Raw genomic sequence first — 23479 nt, 5'->3', positions numbered from 1 at the left:
ACTGACCAACTCTTCTGTTTTGCTGATATTGAAGGAAAAGCTATTGTTCTGACAGCGTGTCACCAGGCTCTCTCTTCTCCACTCCGACTCATCGTTATCTGAGAACCCGCCGACTACAGTGTTAAGCTTATTTCTCTCTGCTCAAAGCTGCCTGGCCTGCTACTTTTTTCGTATTTAATGCATATTTCTAGTATCTGTGGTACTATTTTCCAATGCATTTCAGTCCGAGACGTATCATGAACGGAGCTTCACGCCCCACCGAGCAACAGACGCGGCGTGAAACCAATCCGGAAGACATTGCTCCTCCCACTTCTCCTGAGGTGTATCGCTGATTGGACAGGACGCGTAACTGGCGGCGTGACGTTTAGTGAACACGTCAGAGGACAAAGTGCGTGTGACGCTGCACCTTCCACGTGATTTAACAGCTTCTGTTTTAATGTCCCGCTTGTGTTCACGAGTGGTTTTAAATAAAGTTTGCTGGATCCGGCGCTTGCGCAGTGCGGGGGTAGGAGCGGCCGGAGCGAGCGCATAGCCACAGGCCCGGAGCCATGCCCAAAAATAAAGGTAGGAGCGATGTTGGGCCCGGGGAGGCGAGGCGAGGCCGAGGTTTCAGCTCACCGCTGAAGGGTGATCGACAGCACTTTGTACAGCAGCAGGGTGGCGGAGGGCTGAAGGACGGAGAGCCAGCTACCTGTCTGCCAACACGTGCGGGCCCTGGGCTTCCTGAGGCCGCCGGCATTGCAAGCCCGGCCCCAGCGTGCGTAGCCCAGTCATGCCCGGGGTGAGGCGCAAGGGGCCTGGCCCAGTGTGGGTATCTGAGAGAAAATGGGAGTGATGCCGACTGAAGGTCTGGTGTCCTGGGGCCGGAGAGAGGGCAGGTGTGGGATTGGGTGTTTGTGTCCCAAATGTGAAATACTGCGGTTGCCGCAGACCTGAAGTCATGAAATTTAGTAGCAGTACTTAGTGCGACTAGAGGCATTCTTGGAGTGAGGGAGAGCTGACGGATCCGATTAATGACCCACATTGTATCTAGAGTTTTGTGCTGCTGCTTTTCGGTTGGTGTGACATAGAAACTCTTTCTCAGACCCCATTTGGAGAGGGAGGTTTTCAGTCTGGGAAAGATGGATTTTTGTTGCAGAGGAATCAAATGGAATTGGCTAGACTTGTATTGGAGCAAAGAGGGGAGATTACGTGTGTATTCCCTGCAGTTTAAAACATTTCAAGGAACTGCAACAGAGAAGCAGTTGGTATGCTGGTTTCCATTACTAGAGTCACTGAGTGCAGTAGTAAATAAATTTTGCTCTAACTATGCACGTGATGTGTAGAGATTGTCTCTGCCGTGATAAAGATGTTCTTTGTAGATGGAATACAATCGTGCGTTACTAGACAGTTGCCAACTTTGCTGTATGAGGTGAGATTTGAAAGTCGTTAATGAATGAGAGGAAGCTTCTACATTGCACAAGTCAGGCTGAGTAATGGGTCCTTTTAAAGGTTTGATTCTTCCGGGACTAGATTGATTAGAGGAGAATTGCGTGGTCATAAAGATCTTGGTATAATTGATGTAGAATCTAGTGGGATATTTGAAGCTGCACATGGCAGTCTGATCAGAGAGTTAAATCTCGAAGTGACAAGTTGCAGGTAAAACTGGCTTAATGAGGAGGATAATGATCAGTAAGAGGTTTGGATGGGAGATGTGAGTTCAGTGCTTGGCCCATTTTATATTTGTTATATACACTGTATCAAGGATTCTGGCTTCATTGTGAACGCAATGAGAAAGACAACTGAGAGCTAAATCAGGCTACAAGAAAGTAGCAATGCAGTCAAAAACCTCTGGCAGATGGAGCTCAATCCAGTGCATAGGGAGGGGGAGTAGTTACAGTGGAAGCAGGAGTGTGCCGTGAATGGTGAGATACTGAGCAGTATGGAAGGTTTCTACATGTGTGGTCACAATGCCGTGAAGGTACTAGTGCTGCTGGGTACTGTGGCTTAGGAGGCTGTTATTGTCATTGGGTACCAGCTTTGTGCAACCATTGGCTGAGAACATGTCAGAAAAACTTAATCCTAATTGGGAGAGTTAGAAAACCAGAGTGTTCTGACTGCCATAAAGTGAAAGGAATGACTGGGTGGAGAGGCTCTTTAACACGATGTTACCCGGAGAATATGTGACCATGGAATATTACAGCACAGTGCAAGCTCTTTGGCCACAATGATGTGCTACCTTTCAGACTATCCTATGGTCAATCACTCCTCCCGCCCACATAGCTGTCTATTTTTCTTTCATCTGTGCTTATCCAAAGGTCTCTGAAATGTCCTTAATGTTTCTGCATCTATCAGTCCCTGGCAGCGTTCCACCTTAAAATTATGCCCCCTCGTATTAGCCATTTCTGCCCTGGGAAAAAGTCTCTGGTATCACCTCGATCTATGCTTCTTATCATTGTGTATATGTCTATCAATCACTTCTCATCTTCCTTCACTCCAGAGAGAAAAGCCCTAGCTTGTTCAACCTTTCCTCATAATACAGACTCTCATATCCAGCTGGAATCCTGGTAAATCTCTGCTCTCTATCTAAAGCTTTCACATCCTTTCTATAATGAGGGGACCAGGGCTGAAAACAGTACTCCAAGTGTGCTCTAACCGTAGTTTTATAGATCTGCAGCATTACCTCACAGCTCTTGAGCCCAATCTCCTGACTAATGAGGGCTAGCACACCGTATGTCTTCTCAAACGTGTGCACGGCAGTTTCGAGAAACCTATGCACTTAGACCTCAAGATCCCTCTGTTCCTCCACGCTGCTGAGAATTCTGCCGTTAACTTTGTACTCTGCCTTCATGTTCAACTTTCCAAAGTGTATCACTTCTCACTTTTCCTGTTGAACTCCATCTGCCACTTGTCAGCCCAGCTCTGCATTCTATCCTACAGCAGAATAACAGGCCCTTCTGGCCCAATAAGCCTGTGCTGCCCAGTTATACCCATGTGACCAAGTAGTCTCGTAACATGCAGCTCCTTGGAATGTGGAAAGCAACTGGAGTAGTAGGATAAGACCCATGTGGTCATGGGGAGGAGTGTGCAGTCTCCTTACAGACAGTGTCGGAATTGAATCTGGGTCGCTGGTGCTAACCATTACACAACCATTCTGAGATATCTCATACCACCCTTTTAATCTTAATTACTCTGGAATTCCACCACCATAATTAATTAGCTACAATATCTTGGTGAATGCAGGTGAAAAGTTCTCGCCCATATCTTCTGGCTCCATGTATAACTTGCCTATTTTGTCCTTAATAGGCTCCTTTTTCCCAGTATGGGCTCTTGCTTTTCATAAATAAAATTTTATAAAGCTTATTTGCCTGTAACATTTTGTAGCCCCTCTTTGCCCTCCAAATGTCTACCTGTGCTCCTGTATCTTTTTCAAACCCCCAATGTCATGGAAATGAACAGTTGACATTTTGGAGTCCTTCCTCTGCAGCCCTTTATCTTTCCCACTCACCTTCACCTATCACCTTCTGGCTATCTTCCTTCTCCTTCCCCTCCCTTTTATTCTAACATCTTCTCCCCTCCTTTTCCTGAGGTAGGGTCTTAACCCAAAACATAGACTCATTATTAATTTCCATAGATGTTGCCTGACCTGCTGAGTTCCTCCAGCAATTTGTGTGTTGCTTTCGATTTCCAGCATCTGCAGACTTTCTCATGTTTTTTAATTTGCGGGATGTGAGCATTGCAGATAAGGCCAGGAATTATTGCCTTTTTCTAACTGCCCCTGAGGTGGTGGTGAGCGATTAATCTAACCTTTACTGTCTTTCTTGAAGGTATTTCAATAGTGCCCCTGCATAGTTCTGGAGTTTTACTTAGTGCTTTTAAAAGGAGATGAATTTTACATACAGTGGATTGTGGTTAATTGGGACCAGTATATCTTAGCCCTGTTAAACAGCTGTCACAATTAGCTGAAGTTTCATGGGAATAGCTACAAAGGTATAAAAAGACAAACTGACAAATTATGTATTTAAATGAAATACAGAACAAATTGGAATACTACCAATACTTTTACAGTCCTATAAAACTGCATTAGTTCCTCATACTTACCAACAGTGAAATTCATCTGAGTCATATTCTTTTCACTGTAAATGGACAAAGTCAGCACAGACCCTAGTGCAGATAATGGACTGGCTTCATACAATGCTGTTGACAATTGGATCCTCCAAATCTTCATTTTCATTGTAACTTTCAAGATAATTGTATTCCAACTGGCTAGTCTACAAGCCAGTGGCATGAACATTAAATTTTCCAATTTCAGGTAACTATTAGGATCACCTGTATAGTTTTATCTGGCTCCTTGGCTCATTACAAGGCATCAAAAGGGACTTGTTGCTGAGTTCAGCTTGAAATCAATGTCCTGCTGTCTAACACCCACTGAGCTCTGTAATTCTATAGTGCAGTGTGTGGCTGTTGAATTTCAAAGTATGCACATGTCCACTCAACTCGTGTTTCCCTATAGAACTGCTTGCCTGATCTGGCCCTGCATCACATTTTAGAGCCCTACAAGATTTGAATTTGACTCAAAAAATGTATTGGGGAAAATAAAATTCAAATAAAGTTTTGGAGCCCCAGACACATGACTGGAAAGCCAGAATTACTCAGGGAGATGTGTTTCATGCATGGGCTAATGTGTTTATTTATTCAACCTAGGTAAGGGAGGAAAGAACAGGCGACGTGGTAAGAATGAAAATGAGTCTGAAAAACGTGAGCTGGTCTTCAAAGAGGATGGCCAAGGTGAGTGTGTGGTGTATTGTCTGACTCCATACTCTTCATAGTCATAGTCATACTTTATTAATCCCGGAGGAAATTGGTTTTCGTTACAGTTGCACCATAAATAATAAATAGTAATAAAACCATAAAAAGTTAAATAGTAGTATGTAAATTATGCCAGTAAATTATGAAATAAGTCCAGGACCAGCCTATTGGCTCAGGGTGTCTGACCCTCCAAGGGAGGAGTTGTAAAGTTTGATGGCCACAGGCAGGAATGACTTCCTATGATGCTCTGTGCTGCATCTCGGTGGAATGAGTCCCCGGCTGAATGTACTCCTGTGCCCAACCAGTACATTATGTAGTGGATGGGAGACATTGACCAAGATGGCATGCAACTTGGACAGCATCCTCTTTTCAGACACCACCGTCAGAGAGTCCAGTTCCATCCCCACAACATCACTGGCCTTACGAATGAGTTTGTTGATCCTGTTGGTGTCTGCTACCCTCAGCCTGCTGCCCCAGCACACAACAGCAAACATAATAGCACTGGCCACCACAGACTCGTAGAACATCCTCAGCATCGTCCGGCAGATATTAAAGGACCTCAGTCTCCTCAGGAAATAGAGACGGCTCTGACCCTTCTTGTAGACAACTTCATTGTTCTTTGACCAGTCCAGTTTATTGTCAATTCGTATCCCCAGGTATTTGTAATCCTCCATGTCCACACTGACCCCCTGGATGGAAACAGGGGTCACCAGTACCTTAGCTCTCCTTGGGTCTACCACCAGTTCCTTATTCTTTTTCACATTAAGCTGCAGATAATTCTGCTCACACCATGTGACAAAGTTTCCTACCGTAGCCCTGTACTCAGCCTCATCTCCCTTGCTGATGCATCCAACTATGGCAGAGTCATCAGAAAACTTCTGAAGATGACAAGACTCTGTGCAGTAGTTGAAGTCCGAGGTGTAAATGGTGAAGAGGAGGGGAGACAAGACAGTCCCCTGCGGAGCCCCAGTGCTGCAGATCACTCTGTCGGACACACAGTGTTGCAAGTACACGTACTGTGGTCTGCCAGTCAGGTAATCAAGAATCCATGATACCAGGGAAGCATCCACCTGCATCGCTGTCAGCTTCTCCCCCAGCAAAGCAGGGCGGATGGTGTTGAACGCACTGGAGAAGTCAAAAACATGACCCTCACAGTGCTCGCTGGCTTGTCCAGGTGGGCGTAGACACGGTTCAACAGGTAGACGATGGCATCCTCAACTCCTAGTCGGGGCTGGTAGGCGAACTGGAGGGGATCTAAGTGTGGCCTGACCATAGGCCGGAGCAGCTCCAGAACGAGTCTCTCCAGGGTCTTCATGATGTGGGAGGTCAATGCCACCAGTCTGTAGTCATTGAGGCCGCTGGGGCACGGTGTCTTCGGCACAGGGATAAGGCAGGATGTCTTCCACAGTACAGGAACTCTCTGGAGCCTCAGGCTCAGGTTGCGTACATGGCGAAGTACTCCACATAGCTGAGGGGCACAGGCTTTGAGCACCCTGGTACTGACACCATCCGGTCCTGCAGCCTTGCTTGGGTTGAGACATTTCAGCTGTCTTCTCACCTGTTCAGCTGTGAAGCCCACCATGGTGGTTTCGTGTGGGGAAGGGGTATAGTCATGAGAGCAGGGTGGGGACTGTGAGGAGGGGTAGGAGGGGAGAGTGGAATATGTGTTGGTTAGGGGCTGACAACAGATGGGTCATGTGGGGGATGGGCAGGGGCCACAATGTCAAATCTGTTAAAGAACAGGTTAAGTTCATTGGCCCTGTCCACACTGCCTTCAGCTCCTCTGTTGCTAGTTTGCCAGAGCCCAGTGATGGTCCTCATCCCCCTCCAGACCTCTCTCATGTTGTTCTGCTGGAGTTTCCACTCAAGCTTCCTCCTGTACCTGTCTTTAGCCTCCCTGATCCTGGCTTTCAGGTCCCTCTGTATTGCCTTCAGCTCCTCCCTATTTCCATCTCTAAACACCCTCTTTTTAGCATTCAGGATGTCCTTAATGTCCTTTGTCACCCATGGCTTGTTATTTGAATAACAAAGGACAGTTCTTGTCGGAACATTGCAGTCCACACAGAAGTTGATGTAATCAGTGATGCACTCTGCGAGCCCATCAATATCCTCTCCATGTGGCTCACAGAGTGCCTGCCAGTCTGTCACCTCAAAACAACCCTGGAGCGCCTTATAAGCCTTCTCCGACCATTTTCTCACTGTCCTCGAGGTTGTAGGTTTACTATTCACCAGAGGCACGTAGCAGGGTTTTAGATGCACCAGGTTGTGATCTGACCTTCCCAGTGGGGGGAGGGGAGAGGAGCTGTATGCATCCTTAACGTCAGCGTACATCAAATCCAGAGTCCTCTCCCCTCTGGTTGTACAGCTCACATACTGCGTGAAGTTGGGCAGTGTTCTAGCCATGGTAACCTGGTTGAAGTCACCTGAGATGGTAATGAGGGCACTCGGGTGCTGGGTTTGTAAACTGGCTATGACGGTGTAAATGATGTTACACGCCGACGTCGGGTTGGCAGAAGGAGGGATGTACACAACAACCACAATTGCATGCGAGATTTCCCTTGGCAAATAATATGGCCGGAGTCCAACAGCAAAAAATTCAATATCTGGGCTATAAACACGTTCCTTGATCGTTTACCAGAACTGCCAGCCCCCCTCCTTTACGCTTATCGCTCTCAGTGCAATTCCGGTCAGCTCGAACGATCTGGAAGCCCTGTATGGAAATACTTTGATCGGGTATGTCCTCGTGCAGCCACGTCTCAGTAAAGCACATGATGTCCCAAAATGTTCTGTGACTCCTGACAAGCGCTGTCAGTTTGTCCATTTTATTCCCCAGCGATCTCACATTTCCCATGATGAGGGAGGGGAGACACGGCTTATAACTTCTCTTCTCCATCAGCCTCTGTTGTCTCGACCCGGTCCTCTTCCCTCGCCTTTTTGATCCCCCTTTGCATCCTCTGTGTGTTTTCCTCCAGATTTCAGCCGGGATGTCTGCTGCTCTGTTGGCTAAACCGGGCATGAGTGCAATCAGTTGGTCCCTGGAATAAACAATGCGGCCATCCTGCTGCCACACTAATGAGACGTGTCCGAATGTAACTATTTCCAGCGCTAAAAAAACAAGTAAAACTCTCTCCACCAGCATGTTAGAGAGGGTGCAGCTTCAATGTGTTACCATGAGAAAAAAAATACAACAAATAACTAAGTTAAGAAGTTTAAAGGTAAGAAACTACGGAGCAACTGTAACAGGCTGCATGCACACTAACATTGGGCAGTATACCTGTACTTCATGAAGAAAGGTGGTTTTCAGATGTGTTTAACCAAGGAGAATCCCGTAAAATTTAATTTATCTTCAGGTACATGTGTTAATATAAATTTACTCCAGCAAAATTAACCTTGAAGAACTTGGTTCCCAAAATTAAAAATGGTCCATTGAGCTTTTAGGTATATTAAATCATAATTCCGTAAAAGATTATGACTACGTGATTTTAAAACAACAGAGAATGTACTGTCTCAAAATGGTGGTGGAACTTGGGAGGCCAGCCAGACGCTGCCTGGTCTGCTGCATTCCTCCACCATCTTGTGTGTGTTGCTTGGATTTCCAGCATCTGCACATTTTCCCTTGTTTGTGAGAAAACGTACTCTGGCAGTGTAACTCCTTGTACATCTGTCTAGTTTCAAGGCTTGTAATTTACCATTCACTCAATACTTGTTTTTGTATTGACGAACTAGTTGTAGTTGTTTCCTGAAGTTTAGTACTTTGATACAACCATGGCATTTCAGTGAGCTCTTCAATTTTTAACCATGTTGATGTGGGGTTAATGTTTGGTTTTGACATTTTGTGATCTATAGAACTGGAAAATAAGGAAAAAGAAGAAATGCATGAGGGGGGGAGAGAAAGGCCCTAGTGACAGGAAAAGAACAAAGAGATCGATCCAGATTGCTAATTCCATTGAATTTCTATAGATGACTGCTATTCAATGAGATAGACCCCATTCAAGTACAGTGGATTCCATTCAATTGGGACCAGTACATTTTGGCTCGATTCAGCAGCTGCGCCAACTAGTCGAAATTTCATGGATAAAAGTAGTTTTAAAAAAAGATATAAAAAAGACAAACTACAATTTAACTGAGTATCACATTTTGTATTTGAAATACAGAACAAATTAGAACATTATTAACAGTACTACAAATGTATTAGTTAACTAATTGTTAACGACAGAGCAATCTTTAAAACTTGGCTAAAGGATGGGTGCCATTGGGAGTTGAATGTCTAAGGATATACTGTGTATCGGAAAGATAGATTAGTAGGCAGAGGGGGTGGTGTGGCCCTGTGCATAAGAAATAATATTGAATCATTAGAAAGGAATAATATAGGATCAGAAGGTGTGGAGTCTGTATGGGTTGAGTTAAGAAATGGAAAGGGTAAAAGGACCCTAATGGCAGTTGTATACAAGCCTCCAAACAGCAGCCAGGATGTGGATTAGAAATTACAGCTGGAGATAGAAAAGGCATGTCAGAAGGGCAATGTCATGATAATTGGGGATTTTAACATGAAAGTGGATTGGGAAAACCCTCTCAGTCTGGGCCTCAAGAGAATTTGTAGAATGTCTGAGGGATGGCTTTTTAGAACAGCTTGTTGTTGAGTCCACTAGGCGATGGGTTGTGCTGGATTGGGTGTTGTGCAATGATCCGGAGGTGATCAAAAGAGCTTAGGGTTAAAGAACCCTTCGGGAACAGTGATCACAATATGATGGCGTTCACTTTGAAATTTGAGGAGGAAAAACTAAATTCCAATGTTTCGGTATCTCAGTGGTGGTTGTCTCTCGGGGTCCGAAGAAGACTAAACATTGTACAGTCATCTGTGGATACGCATGTGGCGCCGAAGGCCAAAGCACACATGCGGTTGCAGGTTAGACATGGAATGGCGGTTGTTAGAACAGGTGCACACACAGCTTTGTGGTGTCGGTCTCATGCTGCTGCAAGGCGCTGATTTCGGTCATCCTCAAAGTCAGATGCAGCTTTTCTGGTCAGGGCGCGCCACGCAGCCCTGTCGGCTGTGGACCCCTCACGTTGTCGAGGTTGGAGGTCTGCCCATTTGATGTATGATTTCAGATCGTCTTTGAATCTTTTTTTGGGGCGGCTCTGATTGCGACTGCCATGCTCAAGCTCACCGTAGAGCAGCTGCCTGGGGATTCTTGTTTCACCCACGCAAATTACATGGCCAGTCCAGCGTAGCTGGGCCTGGAGGATCCTCGTCTCAATGCTTGTGCTGTTGGTTCTGTCAAGGACTTCCCGGTTGGTGCTACAGTCCTGCCGTCGAATCTTCATGATCCACCGCAGAGAGCGCATGTGAAACTGCTCCAGCTGTTTGATGTGCCTGCAGTACAGGGTACAGGTTTCGCAGCCGTACAGGAGAGAGGTGAGGATCACAGCCTTGTACACCTTGAGCTTGGTTGAAAGCTGAATGTCCTTGTGCTCCAGAACTTTGACACGGAGTTTCCTGAGTGCCTGGCTGGCTTTCTGGATCCTTGCTGTGATCTCTGTCACTGGAGATGCTGCTCCCTAGATACCTGCAGCTCTCCACATTCTTCAGGACAGTGCCGTCGATGGTGATGCATGGCTGAGGAGGGTGACTGTTTGGTGCAGGTTGTAGGAGAACTTCTGACTCACCGAGGCTGATCGTCAGGCGGAACAGCTTTGAGGCTGTGGAGAACTTGTCGACAATCGTCTGCAGGTGGTTCTCCTGGTGGGCCATGAGGGCACAGTCATCAGCAAACAGGGCTTCAGTGATGAGCCTCCTCAACGTTTTGGTCTTTGCAGCAAGGCGTCTCAGGTCAAACATCAATCCGTCTAGGTGATATGAAAATATCCAGGTCTAGGTCCTTAACAGCATGCTTCAGCATTTGGGTGAAGAAGAGGTTGAAGAGCACTGGTGCTAGAACACACCGTTGATTCATGCCATTTGAGATGTTGAAGGTCTCAAATGGGGAACCATCTGAGAACACTTCTCCTGTCATGCCATCGTGGAGCAGGGGAATGAGTGTAGTGAATTTCTGCACGCAGCCAAGCTTTCTAAGGATGATCCACAGTGTGTTTCTGTTGACCATGTCAAACGCCTTCATCAGATCAATGAAGACAGAGTATAATGACATGTTCTGTTCCAGGCATTTCTCCTGTATCTGTGTCACTGCGAAGATCATGTCGACAGTGCTGCATTCGGGACGAAAGCCGCATTGCGACTCGAGAAGGTTCTCTTCTGTCACTGTTGGAATCAGTCTGTTGAGGATAATGTGGGCGAGGATTTTTCCAACAATAGAAAGTAGTGAGATGCCTCTGTAGTTCCCGCGGTCAGTCCTTGAACCTTTATTTTTGTAGGGGGCGATTATTGTTGCATCTCTGAGGTCAGGGGACATTTCTTCTTCCCAAATGCTAGTCAGGGTGCTGTGGAAAGCCTCAAGTGACTCCTTGCTGAGTGCCTTGTACAGTTCAGCAGGTATTCCATCCTTGCTGGGCACCTTGCCACTGCTCATCTGCGTTTATAGCCTCCTTGACATCATCTGTCGAGGGAGGATCATCAATAGAATAAAGAAAATTACGTTGGCATGAGAGGGGAACTGGCCAAGTTTGACTGGAAAGGGACACTGGCAGGAAGGACAGCAGAGCAGCAATGGCTGGAGTTTCTGTGAAAATTGAAGGAAATACAAGACAGATATTCCAAATAAGAAATTTTCAAATGGAAGGACACTACCGTGGCTGACAAGTGAAGTCAGAGCCAAAGTAAAAGCAGAAGAGAGGGCATACAAGGAAGCCGAAGCTAGTGGAAAGATAGAGGATTGGGAAACTTTTAAAACTTGCAGAAGAAAACTAAGAAGGTCATTAGGAAGGGAAAGATGAATTATGAAAGGAAGCTGGTGACTAATATCAAAGAAGATAGTCAAAGCTTTTTGAAATATATAAGGGTAAAAGTAAGTTGAGGGTAGGCATAGGACCAGTAAAAAGGAGATATTGTAATAATAAACACAGAGGAAATGAATGTGTATTTTGCATCAGTCTCACAGTGGAAGGCATCTGCAGTATACCAGGCATTCACGAGTGTCAGGGAAGTGAAATATGTGCAGTGAAAATTACAGCTGAGAAGGTGCTCAGGAAGCTTAATGGTCTGAGGGTGGATAAATCTCCTGGACCTGATGGAATGCACCCTTGGGTTCTGAAGGAAGTAGGTGGAGAGATTGCGGAGGCATTAATGATGGTCTTTCAAGAATCGATAGATTCTGGCATTGTACCGGATGACTGGAAAATTGCAGATGTTACTCTGCTATTTAACAAGGGTGGGAGGCAGCAGGAAAGAAACTATGGAACTATTAGCCTGACGTCAGTGATTGGGAAGTTGTTGGAATCAATTGTTAGGGATGAGATTATGGAGTACCTGGAGGCACGTGACAAGATAAGCCAAAGCCAGCATGGTTTCTTGAAAGGAAAATCCTGCATGACAAACCTACTGCAGTTGTTTGAGGAAATGACAAGCAGGGTAGACAAAGGAGATACAGTAGAAATAGTGTACTTGGATTTTCAGAAGGCCTTTGACAATGTGCTTCACGTGAGTCTGCTTAGCAAAATAAGAGCCCATGGAATTGCAGGGAAGTAACGAGCATGAGTAGAGCATTGGCTGATTGGCAGAAAACAAGAGGGTGGGAATAAGGGGATCCTATTTTGGCTGGCTGCCAGATACCAATAGGTGTTGGGACTATTGCTTTTTACATTGTATGTCAATGATTTAGACTATGGGATTAATGGATTTGTGGCTAAATTTGCCAATGATACAAAGGTAGGTGGAAGAGCGGATAGTATTGAGGAAACAGAGAGCCTGCAGAGAGACTTAGATTGTTTAGGGGAATGGGCAAAGAAGTGGCAAATGAAATACAATGTTGGAAAGTGTATGGTCATAAACTGGCAGTATGGGGAGAAAATGCAGAGATGCAAAGGGACTTGGGAGTCCTTGTGCAGAACACCTTAAAGGTTAACTTCTAGTTTGAGTTGGCAGTGAAGAAGGCGAGTACAATGTTGCATTCTTTTCTAGAGGTATAGAATATAAGAGCAGAGATGTGATGTTGAGGCTCTATAAGGCACTAGTGAGACCACACTTGGAGTATTGTGTGCAGTTTTAGGCTTCTTATTTTAGAAAGGATATACTGACATTGGAGAGGGTTTAGAGAAGATTCACAAGAATGATTCCCGGAATGAAAGGGTTACCATATGAGGAACTTCTGGCAGCTCTCGGGCTGTATTCCCTGGAGTTCAGGAGAATGAGGGGGGATCTCATAGAAACATTCCGAATGTTAAAAGGCCTGAACAGGTAAGACATGGCAAAGTTATTTGACATGGCAGGGGAGTCTAGGACAAGAGGGCACGACTTCAGGATTGAAAGACGTCTATTTAGAACAGTGATGTGGAGAAATAACTTTGGTCAGAGGGTGGTAAATCTGTGGAATTAGTTGCCATGAGCGGCTTTGGAGGCCAAGTCATTGGGTGCATTTAAATCAGAGATAGATAGGGTCTTGATTAGCCAGGGCATCAAACAGTATGGGGAGAAGGTAGGGGAGTAGGGATGACTGGAAGAATTGGATCAGCCCATGATTGAATGGCAGAGCAGACTCAGTGGGCCGAATATACTTCTCCTATATCTTGTGGTTTTATGGTCTTTTTCACCCAGTATACCTGTATGCTGTTGTGTTCTTTTGATTGACTGTAAATGAACAAAGTCAGTGTGGATAGTGGACTGCCTTCATAGAATGCTATTGATGATTGCATCCTCCAAATCTTCATTTTCATTGTAACATTCAAATTGATTGTTGATACTTTCAAATTCTTTGTAGATCCTCATTGAAGTGCTGAAATTATTTCATTTTCGTTCTTGCCTGTTTCTGGCATCTTCAAGCCTAAATGATTGAAATCGCAGTGAATTGTCTTACTACTTACTTCCCACCATCAGTGACAAAAATCACTACTTTTTGATCACTTGCAAACGCAACCAAAGCTATTTTAAAAGCTGCCCTGTTGCGTCTGGTGAAGAGCACGTGTCTGCCGCTAGTTAGATACTGTGTGACATTGTAAACCAGCGAGTTTTTTTTGCTATGTCTTCCCTCTTGCTGTGAAATGGAGACATCTTTCTCCCATACCTTATTAGGGGGAGAGAGAAAGCCCATGGTATGTTGAATACCGGGTGAAATGGAGTACTTTGGAGTACTGCAAGTCTGTGTCTTTGCTGCATGCTTGAGTGCTTGGTGGTGGGTGCCGATGCTTTTTTTTTGCTGGTAGGGGAAGGATGGATCGTTGCTTGCCCGTGGGAGGGAGGGGAACTGGGGGTCTTTGGGGTTCTAACATTTAACTGTTGTTCATTCTTTGGGGCACGGCTCTGTTTTCATAGATGGTTGCGAAGAAAAAGCATCTCAGGATGTATATTGTATACATTTCTCTGACATTAAATGCACCTTTGAACAGACTCCTGCCCCAATTAAGTGGCATTGTGTACCAAATAAACAGCTGCCCCAATGGCACAATTAACCAGAATCCACTGTAATGTGATACCCACAACTACAACCAAGAGTTTCTGGCAAAAAGAGGAACTACAACTATAATAAAACATGCTAAACAATTACATGTAGGTAACTATATATAAAAAAAACAAACAAGCATTAGAAAGTCAAACTCAAGAAAAATAGCAATTATAAAGTCCAGTCCAACATTCCCTCCTTTTGATTCTGAATCACATATTTAGAATTATTACATCTAAAAATTCAAGCAGAAAAGCTTGTGGTACCTATGTTGGGTACAAGATCAAAAATTCCTAAGTTGTGGAAATATCAAAGGATGTTTCTAAAGTTCCATCAATGCTAGGTAGATTATTTTTGTAAGTAGGCACTTAAGTGAGTTTGAGCAGCCATACCAATTACCTTGATACAAATAAAAAAAATGTAAATTATAATGCATATCAGGGCAAATATTATGACTCTCAACTTCCTAGACTTAGTTGAATCCAGTCAAAGAAATCCCATCCATAAGATTGATTTATTCTAGCTGTTTGTTTACAAGTATGGTTAATCAAATCAGTTAATGTCTTCAAACTCGTCAGGTACAGTTCCTGTGAAAAGCATTCTTCATTCTTCTTCTCTCCCCTCCCCCCCCCCCCCCAAAGCTTTCATGATTTATTGTTTTACAACACTGAATCTCAGTGGATTTAATTAGGCTTTTTTATTTGACCCTGATCAACAGAAGATTCTTGTCTATCAAAGTAAAACAGATCTCTACAAAGCCGTCTAAATTAATTACAAATATAAAAGACAAAATAATTGATTGCATAAGTATTCACCCCCTCTCTCCACCCCCCCCCGACCCCATCCTTAATGTGACACACCATATCATTATTGGTGCAGCCAGCGGTTTTAGAAGTCACATAATTAGTTAATGGAGATCTGTTTTTGGAGACTTGTGTGCAGTCGAGGTGTTTTAAATAATTGTAGTAAAAATACACCTGGATCTGGAAGGTCCAGCTGCTGGTGAGTCAGTATCCTGGCAAAATCTACACCATGAAGACACAAGAACATTCCAAGCAACTCCGCAAAAAGGTTATTGAAAAGGGCAAGTCAGGAGATGGATACAAGAAAATTTCCAAGTCGCTGAACATGCCTTGGAGTACAGCTAAGTTAATCATTAAGAAATGGAAACAAAATGGTACAGCTGTAAATCTGCCTAGTGCAGTCTGTCCTCAAAAACTGAGTGACCGTGCAAGAAGGGGGCTAGTGTGCGAGGTCACCAAGAGACTTGTGACAAGCTTCAGTGGCTGAGATGGGAGCGACTGTATACAACAACTGTTGCCTGGGTGCTTCACCAGTCACAACTTAATGGGAGGGTATCTAAGAGAAAGCCACTGTTGGGGAAAACAAAACTGGCATGAAATCTCAGCTAGAGTTTGCCAGAAGGCATGTGGGCGACTCTAAAATCAGCTGTAAGAAGGTTCTGTGGTCTGATTGAAACCAAAATTGTGAAGTTAGAGTGTAAAATGAATGCAGCAGAATTCAGGAAAATCCTGGAGAAAAACCAGCTACAGTCTGCAAGAAAACTGCAACTTGGGAGAAGATCTGTTTTCCAGCGAGACAGTGATCCCAAGCATAAACTCAAAGCTACACAGGAATGGCTTAAAAACAACAAAATTATAGTCCTGGAGTGGCCAAGTCAGAGTCCAGACTTCAATCCATTTGAGAATCTGTGGCTGGACTTGAAAAGGGCTATTCAATCATGATCCCCATGCAATTTGACAGAGATAAAGCAATTGCAGTGTCCAGATGTGCAAAGCTGATAGAGACCTGTCCACACAGACTCAAGGCTGTAATTGCTCCCTAAGATGCATCTACTGAATACTGACTTGAAACAGGTGAATACTTATGCAGTCAGTTACTTTGTGTTTTATATTTCTAATTAATTTAGATCATTTTGCAGAGATCTGTTTTCACTTTGACATGAAAGAGTCTTTTTCAGTTGATCAGTGTCAAAGAAGCCAAATTTAAATCCACTGTGATTCAATGTTGTAAAACAATAAAACATGAAAATTTCCAAGGGAGTGAATAGAGGGTGGGATATGGATTGCAAAGTACATCAGGAGATTAAAAAAAATGTGAGAAGGGCAATGTCATGATAATCGTCGGGGATTTTAACATGCAGGTTGATTGGGAAAACCAGGTCAGTACTGGACCTTGAGAGAATTTGTAGAATGTCTAAGGGATGGCTTTTTAGAGCAGCTTGTTATTGAGCCCACTATGCTGGATTGGGTGTTGTGCAATCATCCAGAGCTGATAAGAGAGTTTAAGGTTAAGGAACCCTTAGGGAACAGTGATCACAGTATGATCGAGTTTGCTTTGGAATTTGAGAAGGAGAAACTAAAATCCAATGTGTCAGTATTTCAGTGGAATAAAGGAAATTTCAAAGGCATGAGAGGGGAACTAGACAAAGTTGACTGGAAAGGGACACTAGCAGAAGGACAGCAGGAATGGCTAGAGTTTCTGTGAAAAATTAGTGAAGTGCAAGACAGATACATTCCAAATAAGAAGAAATTTTTGAATGGAAGAAGGACACTACTGTGGCTGACAAGTGAATTCAAGCCAAAGTAAATGCAAAAGAGAGGACATACAAGGAATCCAAAGCTAGTGGGAAGGGTAGAGGATTGAGAAACTTTTAAAAACTTGCAGAGGGAAACTAAGAAGGTCATTAGGAAGGAAAAGATGAATTATGAAAGGAGGCTGGCGACTAATTTCAAAGAAGATACTAAAAGCTTTTTGAAGTATATAAGGGTAAAAGTAAGTTTGAGGGGAGATATAGGACCGGTAGAAAATGACGCTGGAGATATTGTAATGAGAGGTGCAGAGGAAATGAATGCGTATTTTGCATCAGTCTCACAGTGGAAGGCATCTGCAGTATACCAGGCATTCAAGAGTGTCAGGGAAGTGAAGTATATACAGTGAAAATTATGACTTAGAAGGTGCTCAGGAAGCTTAATGGTCTGAGGGTGGATAAATCTCCTGGACCTGATGGAATGCACCCTTGGGTTCTGAAGGAAGTAGCTGGAGAGATTGCAGAGGCATTAACAGCGATCTTTCAAGAATCGATAGATTCTGGCATTGTACCAGATGACTGGAAAATTGCAAATGTTACTCAGCTATTTAAGAATGATGGGAGGCAGCAGAAAGGAAACAATAGACCTATTGGTGTGACATCAGTGGTTGGGAAGTTGACACAATTCTTAGGGATGAGATTACGGAGTACCTGGAGGCACATAACAAGATAGGTGAAAGCAAGCATAGTTTCCTGAAAGGAAAATCCTGCCTGACAAACCTACTGCAATTTTTTTGAGGAAATGACAAGCAGGGTAGACAAAGGAGATACAGTAGACGTGGTGTACTTGGATTTTCAGAAGGCCTTTGACAAGGTGTTGCACTTGAGTCTGCTTAGCAAAATAAGAGCCCATGGAATTTTAGGGAAGTTACTAGCATGGGTGGATCATTGACTGATTGGCAGAAAACCGAGAGTGGGAATAAAGAGATCCTATTCTGGCTGGTTACCAGTGCAGTTCCACAGGGGTCGGTCTTGGAACCGCTGCTTTTTACGTTTTGGACTATGGGATTAATAGATCTGTCAATTTGCTAAATTTGCCGATGATACGAAGATAGGTAGAGGAGCGGGTAGTGTTGAGGAAACAGAGAGCCTGCAGAGAGACTTAGATAGTTTAGGGGAATGGGCAAAGAAGTGGCAAATGAAATACAATGTTGGAAAGTGTATGGTCCTGCACTTTGCTGGAAGAAATAAATGGACAAACTATTATTTAGATGGAGAGAGAATTCAAAATGCAGAGATGCAAAGGGACTTGGAGTCCTTGTGCAGGATAACCTAAAGGTTAACCCCTAGGTTGAGTCGGCAGTGAAGAAGGTGAATGCAATGTTGGCATTCATTTCTAGAGGTGTAGAATTTATAAGAGCAGGGATGTGATGCTGAGGTTCTATAAAGCACTCGTTGAGACCACACTTGGAGTATTGTGTGCAGTTTTGGGATATACTGACATTGGCGAGGGTTCAGAGAAGAATTACGAGAATGAATCCAGGAATGAAAGGGTTACCGTATGAGGAATGTCTGGCAGCTCTTGGGTTGTATTCCCTGGAGTTCAGGAGAATGAGGAGGATTCTCATAGAAACATTCCGAATGTTAAAAAGCCTGAACAGATTAGATATGGCCAAGTTATTTAGCATGGTAGGGGTGTCTAGGACAAGAGGGCACGACTTCAGGACTGAAGGACATCCGTTTAGAACAGAGATGCAGAGAAATTACTTCAGTCAGAGGTTGGTAAATCTGTGGAACTTGTTGCCACAAGCGGCTGTGGAGGCCAAGTCTTTGTGTCTATTTAAGGCAGAGATAGGTAGGTTCTCGATTAGCCAGGGCATCAAAGGCTATGGGGAGAAGGCAGGGGAGTGGGGATGACTGGAAGAATTGGATCAGCCCATGATTGAATGATGGAGTAGACTTGATGGGCTGAATGGCCTACTCCTCCTGTATCTTATGGTCGTATGGAAGAGGTATTGTCCAGGTAGCTGTAAGAGTCTGTGGATTTATAATGGACATCAGTAGATAAGCTGTCTCCAGAGATGGCCAGAGTCGACAGGCGCCACATGGGTGCAGGAAGCAGCACCAATGCAGTCATCGATGTAGCGTAGGAAAAGTTGAAGAGTGGCACCATTGTAGACTGGGAATATAGACTGTTCCACGTAGCCGACAAAAAAGCTGGCATGGTGGGAGCCATCTGAGCGCCCGTGGCTACGCCTTTTGTTTGATGGAAATGGGGGGAGCCAAAGGAGAAATTATTGAGGGTGAGGACAAGTTCCACCAGACACAGGAGTGTGGTGGAGAAGGGGAACTGGTTGGGTCTGGTGTCCAGAAAGAAACTGAGAGCTTTGAGGCTTTCCTGGTGGATGGAGGTGTAGAAGGACTGGACGCTCATAGTGAAAATAAGATGCTGAGGGCCAGGGAACTTGAAATCTTTGAAAAGATCAAGAGGATGTGAAGTGTCATGGATGGGCGGGGGGATAAAACTGAGTCAATATATGCTGATAGATCAGTTGGTAGAAACAATGACAGGTTTGTGGATCTTGGGTAGGTGCAGGTTGAAGCAGTGGGTGGGAGGCCCCAGAATGAATAAGGGTGGTGGTGCGGGAAACAAAGGCCTGGTGCTCCTAGTGGGATCCTGTTGAGGGGCAAGTAAGAGGAGGTGTCTGACCGTTGTTGGGCCTCCGCAAGGTAGAGGTCAGTCTATCAGACTACTATAGCACCCCCCCCATCTGTAGCTTTGATGGTTACGTTAGTCTCTCTATGATCAAGAGCTCCTGGCAGTCTATTACTATATTGAATGGACTTGGTTTAGTTTTCTTGTCTGGGATTGCTCAGTGCTACATATGACCACAGGAAGAGCTGTAGGTCATGCAGCCTTCCTCGTGCTAACTTGGTCGTTGTTTGATTCCATTCATTCGTTTGACTTGTCCGGATGACTCTGGGTAATGTGGACAATGCAAGGACCATTCAGTGTTCATCAGTCAGCATAATTCCTGATAAACACTGCTCCTTGGCCAGAGTTGATTTTGACACAGCAATGCTCATCTCGGAATATAGTCCTTGATCAGAGATTTTGCTGTATGTGGCAGTGGCCTAGTACCCTTTTTAAATAAAAAAAAAGGACCAGCTGGGCAGAAGCATTTAATTGTGGTAGTTTTTCTACTGCTCCAGGATTTGTTCCCTGGCATGTCATGCATCTTTCAAACGTTTGTTGAGTTGTGCCCCAAACTTTGGATTCCTCTGCATCTTGTCCACTCCAACATGTGCGAGGGAGTGTATCATCTGTGCCAGTAAGAGAGCACTGTAGTTGGAGTTACTCATCTATGACTAGTGCTGTATCTCCATGCTTCATCATTGTTTAACCTCCCACCATTCTCCATCCAGAACCACTTTTCCTGGTTAGAGCATTGAGCTTCCATCTCTCGAATATCTTGTGTGTCCAGCTTCGTTTCCATCTTTTCAGTTGTTGGGTTCGCTGCATGTGTTCTCAGTATTCCTTTTACCCCTTCCGGTACTGCCCTTTTTCACAACTTGATCCATGAGTACATTTCCAAAGCTTTCCATTGTAGTCATTTTGTAGTGGGTATTGCATTTTGATGCAGCCGCTCCTGGTGGCAGTTGTTTATCATCCATGAGTTCTTGTGCTAGGTGGCTATTCTTAATTGGGGTTCCTACGGCTGTAAGGAATTTCCTTTGCCTCTAAATTTCTGAAAGCATGAACAACTTCAAAAACGTATTGAGAATGGATGTAGATATTAGCTGATCTTTCTGCCACCTTAACGGGCTTCAACCAGAGCTTTCCGTTCTGCCTGTGGCACAGAGGTACCAGGAGCCATGTTTCCTGATACCAGCGGTTCAGTTTCAGAAGTAATGGTCCATCCAGTTAGTCAAATTCCTCTCTCAGTTGTTGAAAACCCATTGGTGTACAGAATCAAATTTGGGCTCAGTATTATATTTTTTTGTAATAATTTGCATCTTCATGGGCTGTTATTATCCTTGCAGAGTTATGGTCATCATAGTCTAACAAGAATTCAGCATATTCATTACCAATTAGTAAGTTAACATAAGCCATTTGGTTTTTGCTCTTTCAGGGCAAGCAGGGACTGCAGGGAAGGGCTTGCTTGTTGAAACTGTTGATCAGATCAGGATCTCCCAGCATTTGTGGGGTAGAGAATAAAACTTGTTGTGTTTGTTCCTGTAGACTTTGTTTCCAATGCCAACAAAGTCTAGCCCAATATCCCTTTTAACAAATGACATTTTGTTCTGGGGGATTGGCATTGGAGTATTGCTGGGACTGAGGTTGCTGCAGTACACAATGAATTCCAGTTGTTGCTGAATGTTGGCTATTGACTAGCAAGCAATAACTGTTGACCCATGGTCAGTGACTGTTGATCAACAGGTGACCCACCTGTAATGATCTCATTCAGATTTCAATTATCTTGTTCCATGTGATTGGTAGCTTCATCATTTTGGCCATATCTGCTTTCAAGCCATCCTCAAAAGTTGACTTCAAGAGACCATATACAGAGTCCTCTCTTAACTTTATTACTGGAATCCCTGCGTAACTTAACCATGCTGTCCTCATATTCAGAAGCATCTTCGGACATAACTTTGCTTGCAATCAACCACTTTCTCCAGTCAGTCTGTATTGGGATCTGTTCTTCCTCTTAACATTGCAACCGCCTTGCATAATTTGTTTATGTTCTCCCTCCATGTCAATTGCCTGATTTGCTGAGAAGACAACATAGTAGCCAAAATTTGGGTGCCTTCATGTGTGTGCAGATTGTATATGTTTTTAATACATTGAAGCTCAGCCCAGGTCTTCAAACATTTTTAGGATATTGAACTTTGGACTATTTATCAATCTCTTCCAGTTCAGGTGGTTGATGAAAAGCCATCTTGTCTCCTTTCGTCAGTTCTATCTTCACTTCCTTGGTCTTTATTGGGGCAAGCCATGACATTGCTGCCAATCCTATTGTTTCTTCATGTCATCCTCACTGAGTCGCTAGAGGTCGCTGTAGAGTCCTTGTCATGACTGCTGTAGTTCCTCAGAGTTCGGATGCGGTGTCTTGGAGGATGTGCAGGGGACTGTCCACTTGAGGTCCCTGCTGTGCTTTATGACACTGCTTCAGTTTACTTGAAAGCTCCATACAATGTGCTGTGAATTGATTATACTTGTGTTTTTTCAGTCATTCATCTAATGCAGATTTGCTGTTTAGACTTCTTACTGTCTCTGTCATACTGTTTATGTGGGTTATCAGTTTTCCCCTTCATTTTCTACTTGTTCAATTAACTTTTTCACTCATCCAGCAGATTCATGAATTATATTTTCCAACTGACCATGTGTTTGCTTAAACTTACAGGTCTTTTTCAATTTTGTATGCTGGTTTTTCCTTATCTGTGATAATACTGCTAATGTGCAGCCAATTATTTCTCTTCCTAAAGATATTAACTGGGTCTTATCATATACCTTCACATTATCACGTAAGAGCCAGATTTCATTAAGAGTCGACATTGATGCTATATTTCATCAGGATTTTTTCATTAATCTCATCAAATTGAAATGTTTTATTCAGTCAAGAACTCAACCCTCAATCAGCTGATCACATAACAACTGGAGATTCAACTCCCCTTTTTCTGTAGGTGGCTTCAAAACATTGGCCATTGTCTCAATATCATCTTATTTAACACTTAATTAGTACTTTTTATCACTTAGACAGCACTTCAAAAATCATTGGTTGTGTCAAAAAACGTAGGAGTGCAAACAAGTTTTTTTAAGAACTGGATGACATTTGGAAGGTTTCTTAGGGATTCCACAGGGTAGGAAGTTAATTTGAGTACAGTGTTAATTTTAATGCAGATCTCACTTTTTCCAGAATAGCAAAACGTAATAGTTTTCCTTCATACTTGATGGTGTATTAAAACAAGAACTAGGTAATCTCTTAGGTGATTAGGAACCAAAGGAAGAAGGTCGTACCTCCTTTTAAATATGTGTGCCATAAGGCATGAAACTTGTTGCTTATGATCGTTTATTAAATGTTAAAAGAATGAAACGGTAAAAAGATGAAGCGTGGGTGGGGAAGAGAGACAGACTCGAGTAACAGAGAAGAGAACAAAGGGTGATTTTTTTTTAACACCAGATTGCTATTTCCATTGAATTTTCCATAGATATCAGTTAACCAATAAGATAGCCTCATATAAATAATGTGATACCTGCAACTACAACCAAGAGTTTCCAGAAAGCATAGAGGAACTGTAACCACTAAGAAGCGCACTGAACAATTACACAAAACCATAAGACTAGGAGCAGAATTGGGCCATTCAGCCCATCGATGTGCTCTGCCATTCAGAGGCTGATCCTTTTTTCCCCTCCTCAACCCCATTCTCTGGCCTTCTCCCTGTAACCTTTGATGCTGTGTCCAATCAAGAACCTATCAATCTGTGCCTTAAATACACCCAATGACCTGGCCTCCACAGGTGCATTTGGCAACAAATTCACCAACCTCTGGCTAAAGAAATTTCTCTGCATCTGTTTTAAATGGACACCCTT

At 43.8% G+C, this 23479-nt stretch overlaps 1 protein-coding gene across 1 annotated transcript in view; it reads left to right on the top strand.

Annotated features, from left to right (window-relative positions):
• Positions 1-459: 459 nt before the first annotated feature.
• Positions 460-23479, top strand: part of LOC140199140 (eukaryotic translation initiation factor 1A, X-chromosomal) — a 31336-nt gene continuing 8316 nt past the window's right edge. The window contains exons 1-2 of the mRNA XM_072260726.1: positions 460-564; positions 4684-4767. Of these exons, the coding sequence (XP_072116827.1) occupies positions 549-564; positions 4684-4767 (100 nt within the window). The 5' untranslated portion in view covers positions 460-548. The remainder of the gene's footprint in view (positions 565-4683; positions 4768-23479) is intronic.

This window comes from Mobula birostris, chromosome 6, assembly GCF_030028105.1.
Source record: "Mobula birostris isolate sMobBir1 chromosome 6, sMobBir1.hap1, whole genome shotgun sequence".
Taxonomy (NCBI): domain Eukaryota; kingdom Metazoa; phylum Chordata; class Chondrichthyes; order Myliobatiformes; family Myliobatidae; genus Mobula; species Mobula birostris.
This window is presented reverse-complemented; position numbering and strand designations above follow the sequence as displayed.